Genomic DNA, 7,500 nt, shown 5'->3' with positions numbered 1-7,500 from the left:
AATCAGTCATCTTCCCCCCACATCTAACCCTTCCTTTCACACCCGCATACATACTCATAATACATTTCAACAACTTTCCACGAACACCAGTTTTTAAAAGAATAGGCCATAGAATTGTTCTGTTTATGGAATCGAAGGCTTTCTCAAAATCTATAAAAGCCACATACAATTTACGATTCAAAGAAAACTGTTTTTGAATAAAGGCCATCAAAGTAAACATATGATCAACAGTTGAGTAGTTGTGTTTAAATCCTGCCTGGTATTCACCTGTAATATTGTTTTCTTCTACCCATTCTTGCAGTCTCTGATTTATAATTGTACTATACAACTTACTACTTGCATCACAAAGAGAAATTCCTCTATAGTTATTCGGATTGTTCACATCGCCCTTTTTATACAGTGGTAGAACAATAGATTCGGTCCATTTTTCAGGATAGATTCCTCTGTCAAATAAAGAGTTAAAAAAAGTTACAAAGAAATTCAAAATCAGGTCAGATTCAGTGGCATATTTTAACAATTCTCCAATTATACTATCAGGTCCTGCAGCTTTACGGTTCTTAATTTTCCTTAATGCAAACATCACTTCTTCTACCGAGATTGGACGATTTAAATAATCTTCTTCATCTTCATCTTGTTCCCACTGCAGTACGTTATCAGAATTTACCTCTTTTGTTAGAAGGGTTTTAAAGTGATCAAACCAAACATCATCAGTAATATTGTTAGCTGGCTGTTTTCTTTTAAGTGACATTTTACGAACATTGTTCCAAAATTCTTTCTGACTTTTGATAGAAGCAATTAATTCTGTCAACAATGTATCATTAAACTGCTTTCGCTTTCTCTTTTGCAAATGTTTATATTCCCGTCTGGCCTTACAAAAACAATGACGATCATCAACATCCAGAGTACGTCTAAATTTGTTGAACAACCTACGAACATTTTTTCTAGCGCTACGGCATTCTGCATCAAACCAATCTTTTGGTTTTAACTTGTTACTGATACTAATTTGTTTCTTCATATGTTTAGCAGCATCCTTGATACATTCATTAAAAACACTTAACGCTTGGTTTATATCAACACTAATTAGGCTAATTGCTAAGTTTATTTTTTCTTTAAATTCTTCTGAACGTATGTTATGAATGTATACATCAGCCAAGTCGTCACTCCACACAAATTTTTCTAAAACAAAATCATTTTCCAACTGTGTGTTTTCCAATTCATAACCCCGGCCTGCGAAACGGAGTTCCACAGGCATAAGAGAGAGAGAGAGAGAGAGAGAGAGAGAGAGAGAGAGAGAGAGAGAGAGACGCAGACGCAGACGCAGATGATTTATTCATTAAGGCCATAGCCCCATATGAATGAGGGGCGATAACAAGATAGAGAGAGAGAGAGAGAGAGAGAGAGAGAGAGAGAGAGAGAGAGAGAGAGAGAGAGAGAGAGAGAGAGAGAGAGATTAACTGAGATAGGGTATACAAACACACAGCACTCGGACAACGAACGAACGAACAAAAACCACACACACACACAAACCATGTCACAGACCACTGTCAATACTCACACGCTGAGCATACTATCAGCACACACAGGAAGATCAAGTTTTGCCAGGACATCTTGGAGTTATCTGCAAGCACATTAAGCACATCAAGTTAAGTAGATTGTTGTGTTGTGTTGTGTTGTTGCGTTGCGTTGCGTTGCGTTGCGTTGCGTTGCGTTGTTTTGTGTTGCATCGTGACAACGTGACATCGTTATGTGACACCTGTAACGTATCGTATCGTATCGTATCGTATCGTATCGTATCGTATCAGTCTTGTTACAAAGATATGTGACAGCGGTGTCGTATCGTATCGTATTATATCGTTTCGTATCTTATCAGCCTTGTTACAAAGATGTGTGACGGCTGTATGGTATCGTACTGGTATCGAATCGTATCAGTCTTGTAACAAAGATATGTGACAGCTGTATCATATCGTATCGTATCGTACCGTATCGTACCGTATCGTAGCAGTCTCGTCCAAAAGATAAAGTGAAACTGGAACTGCTCTCGCCATAGAGAACGCCTCGACACAGTGCCGCGCTACGGGCCCATTTTTTCCTCCCTTTTTTTCTATCTGCTACTGTATTCGTTTTATTATTCACTGTTCGGTAATTCTATTAAAAAAAAAAAAAAGAAAAAAAGAAAAAAGAAAAAGAAAGTATGAACAAATGTCTCCAAAAGAAAACAAAGAAAAAGCGAAAGAAGGAAAAAAAAAGAAAAAAAAGAAAGAAAGGAAGGAAAGAGAATGAAAAAAAGAAACTAAAAGAAAGGCCCGAAGGAAGGAAGGAGGGAGGGAGAAAAGGGAGGGAGGAAGGAAGGAAGAAATAGACAGAAAGAAAGAAAAAAAAAAGAAAGAAAAGAACGATTAAACAGATAAAGAGAAAGAAAACAAAACAAAACATATAGATAGACAAAAAGAAAAAAAAAAGAAAGAAGAGGACAGAAAAAAAAGTAAGAATGAAGAATAGAAAGAAAAGAAAGATAATGAAAAAAAAAAAGAAACGAAAGAAACAAAGAAAGGAAGAAATGGAACAATGAGCAGTTAAAGAGAAAAAAAAAGACAAACAGGCAGATACAAAGGAGAGGACGGGGGAAAAAAAAGAAAGAAAAGAAAAAGACGGCAGGAAAGAAAAACAAGCCTAAAGGGAGAGCAATCGTCTCTAGCTTTTACGATTCTGGAATTCGCTTAAATTGTTCCCCTTGGATCCTCTCTCTGCCTCTCTTTCTCTCTGTCTCTGTCTCTCTCCCTCGCTCTCTCTTTCTCTCTCCCTCCGGCAGATATGTAAGTCAGTCAATGTGCTAATATCTCCACCGTTGGAAAATAAAGATTCCTCCTTCCTTCCTTCCTTCATTTATTCATTCATTCATTCTCCCTCGCTCTGTCACACACACACACACACACACACACACACACACACACACACACACACACACACACACACACACACACACACACACACACACACACACTTTCTGCTGCTTCCTCTTCGTGTTTTTTTTTTGGCTGAACCCTTGAAGGATCATTTTTCCTCCAAGTCGACTAACCAAAACCCAACCAAAAGACTGCGGCTCCTCAGTCATAAAAAGCGCTACGGGTCACGGGCAACACGGAGTTAACTGACCCCTACACAACACACACACGGCGATCGGGTATCACTCCTTGTCGTACACGATTGGTTGGGAGACTTCCGTGACGCGAAGAAACGAGTTACACCTGGCTGCGTCTTGTCTGACTTAGTGAGTGTGTGTGTGTGTGTGTGTGTGTGTGTGTGTGTGTGTGTGTGTATACATATATATATACATATATATATATATATATATATCCCCCCCCCCCCGCCCCCCAAGGATTGACTGAGCGCGTTGGGTTACGCTGCTGGTCAGGCATCTGCTTAGCAGATGTGGTGTGGCGCATGATATGGATTTGTCCGTCGAACGCAGTGACGCCTCCTTGAGTAACTGAACTGAACTGAACTGACTCAGTTATGTTCTTGTAGTGTATTGTGTTGTGTTGTGTTGTACTGCAATATCTTCTCTGACTTATTGCAATTATATATTACATCATATTTTATTACATATGGAGACACGTTTTCTAGAATTGCGTTCCACTCGTAGATTAATTATACGTGGTTATAACAACAACAACAACAACAATAATAATAATGATAATAATGGACATTAACATAGCGCATTTCTCCTGAAATACTGCTCAAAGCACTTTACATAAAACCCTCACGCGATTGAACATTGGAAACCACCCACCCACCAATGACGCCCTCCAGAAAACGCATCCCTGCAACACGCACACACGCGCGCGAACGCACGGACACTCACCAACACCACGCCACACACACACGGCAAACAGCCTCTCCGCAACAAAACATGCACCCCAAAACCGGATCACACTTAGATTAAAAACAAACAAACAAAAACAAAAAAACAACAACAAAAAACAACCCAAACAAACAAACAACTGCTGTTACTGCTGTTGGAAAAGACGTGTTTTCAGAGCAGACTTTAAAAGTTTTGTCTTGTCTGATTAATTATGTTGTGTTGTGTTGTGTTGTGTTGTGCTGTACTGCATGACCTTCTCTGACTTATTGCATAGTATCATATTCTATTCTATTACACATAGACACATACTTTCTCCAATTACATCGCATTGTATTGATTATACGTGGTTATGTCTTGTCTGATTAATTTTTGTTGTGTTGTGTGTTGTACTGCATTATCGTTTCTGACCTATCACATCATATTGCATCATCAGTACTTTACACATGGACACGCGTTTTCTCGGTTTGCATTCCATTGTACAGGTGAGTTAATCGTGGTTGTGTCTTGTCTGACTTATTGTGTATTGTGTTGTGTTGTGTTGTACTGTTGTGGGATTGTACTGCTCCGAATCACTGCACTGTATTATATTATATTCTATCACACATAGACACATGTTTTCTCCAAATGCATCGCGTTGTATTGATTATACGTGGTTATGTCTTGTCTAATTATGTTGTGTTGTGTTGTGTGTTGTACAGCATTATCGTTTCTGACCTATCACATCATATCACATTACGCATAGACATGCGCTTTCTCGATTTGCATTCCATAGTATAGGTGAGTTAATCGTGGTTGTGTCTTGTCTGACTAATTGTCTGTTGTGTTGTGTTGTGTTGTGTCGTGTCGTGTTGCACTGTGTTATCTTCTCTGATTTATTGCAATATATCTTACATCGTGTTATATTATACATGGACACATGTTTTCTCGAACTGCATTGCATTGTATGAATTAGTTATACGTGGTTATGTCTTATCTGACCAATTGTGTTATGTTGTGATGTACTGCATTATCTTCTGACTTACTGAATCATACTACATTATATTGTATCACACATGGAAATTTCTCTGATTGTATTGCACTGAATCGCAGGTGGACATATTTTGTCTCAGTTAGTGCTTTGCATTGCACAGCATTGCATTGATTTTTTTCCACGTTTGTTTTCTTTTTTTTTTTTTCTCTTTGTATGAAATCCGGGCTGTTCTCCACGTGGAGAGCTCATCGCCACAGTGCAGTGCCACCCATTTTTAAATGTTCCTGTCTGTAAGCGTATTGTTTTCCTGCATTGCAAATCACTTTTTTTCTTCTTCTTCTTTTAGTCCTAATAGAAAAACAACAACAACAAAACAAACAAAGAAAAAATATAAACAAAAAAACCCCAAAACAAACATACAAACAAACAAAACAAACAAACAAAAAAACCAACAACCCCACAACCAACAAACCTTGTTCTTCAGAAAGCCACAGCTCACAGCAACACACAATTAAAACGAACCACCAACTAGAAGTGCACAGCGAACAATGTGTCGACTCGAGCAGGCTGGTGGAGACAAACGCCGACAAAAAAAAAAAAAAAAAAAAAAAAGTCACACGCGAGTCTCGACCTTTCATGACTGATTAATTACATCCCCGGACCCCCCCCACCACCCAACCCCTCCAACAATCGCTACACCCCCCTCCCCGATCCCACCCCACCCACCCACACACCACCTTACCTCCCCCACCCCCCTCTCTCCCTCCACGTCTCTGTATAGGAAAATCCTGTATTCCTCCAGACGTCAAAGCTTTATAGAAGAGGATCCGTAACAGAATCGGTTAAAAGGCGTTGGGCTTCTTCTCATCCAGTGTTGTTGTTTTTTTTTACCAGATGTTCCGGGTTCGAACTCCCCCCCCCCCCCCCAACCCTCCCACCCCGCCATTTTTTTCACGCACGCACTTAACTCCCGATTTCTTTTCCCCACTCCACCCAGAAGTGTGGATGGGTGGTAAAGCTGCTTTCCGTTGGGGATAAATGCTTATTTTAACACGGCGGAAAGGGGAGAACTGGCCTGCCCCGCCTTCCCATGCCCAGAGCAACACGCAGAGAATATGGTTTCACTGGTGTACACACACACACACACACACACACACACACACACCGAATTCATCAGCTTGCTATACAAGATTAATTAACCTCCACTTTCTTCCGTATAAAACTTAACGCGCTGAAGACATTTGTGGTAAGCAGTTCGGCTTGCATCATAGTTTGTTTCACTGTCAGCAGTTACGCATTTTCTTGCCCAAGTATTTCACAGAGAGTAACTATTCTGCAGATAATTTTTGGGAAGTTATTTCTAACGAGGTTCTTTTAGTAGAACTTTCAAAGGCATTAGTTCATAGCCCTATTTCTACATTCCTTTAATGTACTTCATAATTGAGTGATGGCCTAGAGGTAACGCGTCCGCCTAGGAAGCGAGAGAATCTGAGCGCGCAGGTTCGAATCACGGCTCAGCCGCCAATATTTTCTCCCCCTCCACTAGACCTTGAGTGGTGGTCTGGACGCTAGTCATTCGGATGAGACGATAAACCGAGGTCCCGTGTGCAGCATGCACTTAGCGCACGTAAAAGAACCCGCGGCAACAAAAGGGTTGTTCCTGGGAACATTCTGTAGAAAAATCCACTTCGGTAGGAAAAAAAAAGAAAAAAAAAGGGTGGCGCTGTAGTATAGCGACGCGCTCTCCCTGAGGAGAGCAACCCGAATTTCACACAGAGAAATCTGTTGTGATAAAAAGAAATACAAATACAAATACTTCATAATTGTGTTAATGATTTTAGTCATTATCATCATTATCAAATTGTTACTGTTAAAGCTAATTTCATGTTAGTTAAGCATTTCTTAGTAGTTTTCTACCTTTTCTGTATTATCCTGACTTCTCATTCCCCTCTCCCCACCCCACCCCACTTTTTTCCCGTTTAATATCACTAATAGTGAAAAGACGCTAAACTAAAGAACGAACACACACACACACACACACACACACACACAATCACGCGCGCGCGCTGACGGTGATAAAAGACTGTGGGAGTTTTTAACACCTCAGAAACAACATCTCTATCGCTCTACTTCATTCTTTATTATTTAGGGGAAGGGGGGCGTAGGGAGGTGAGTCCGGTGTGTGCATCTGACACAGTTTGTGATGCGGTTATTGGTCTTGGCTGTAGAATTTGTTTCGTGTCGTGGTGTTCGTTCTTCTTCTTCTTCTTCTTCTGCGTTCGTGGGCTGCAACTCCCACGTTCACTCGTTCAGGCACTAGCAGGTCTGCACATATGTTGACCTGGGAGATCGGAAAAATCTCCACCCTTAACCCACCAGGCGCCGTCACCGTGATTCGAACCCGGGACTCTCAGATTGAAAGTCCAACGCTTTAACCACTCGGCTATTGCGCCCGTCGTGGTGTTCGTTCATTATGTAGGGAAATAACGCTGATTAAAATCATCCTTCCTCCGGTTTTCCACCGTTCTAAATTTGATTCCTTTGTTAACTGCTGAGGGACGGTGGTGTGTGTGTGTGTGTGTGTGTGTGTGTGTGTGTGCGTGCGTGCGTGCGTGCGTGTGTGTGTGTGTGTGTGTGTGTGTGTGTGAGGGGTACGGGGGGGGGGGGG

The 7,500-nt window shown here is 40.9% G+C and overlaps 1 protein-coding gene across 1 annotated transcript in view; it reads right to left on the bottom strand.

The window, feature by feature from the left end:
- LOC143292243 (uncharacterized) overlaps window positions 1-7,500 on the bottom strand; it is a 23,390-nt gene that overhangs the window by 13,858 nt on the left and 2,032 nt on the right. The window contains exon 2 of the mRNA XM_076602433.1: window positions 1,556-1,618. Coding sequence (XP_076458548.1) covers window positions 1,556-1,618 — 63 coding nt within the window. The remainder of the gene's footprint in view (window positions 1-1,555; window positions 1,619-7,500) is intronic.

This window comes from Babylonia areolata, chromosome 18, assembly GCF_041734735.1.
Source record: "Babylonia areolata isolate BAREFJ2019XMU chromosome 18, ASM4173473v1, whole genome shotgun sequence".
In the NCBI taxonomy this organism is placed as follows: domain Eukaryota; kingdom Metazoa; phylum Mollusca; class Gastropoda; order Neogastropoda; family Buccinidae; genus Babylonia; species Babylonia areolata.
The sequence above is the reverse complement of the archived record's forward strand: the minus strand, read 5'-3'. Positions and strand labels throughout refer to the sequence as shown.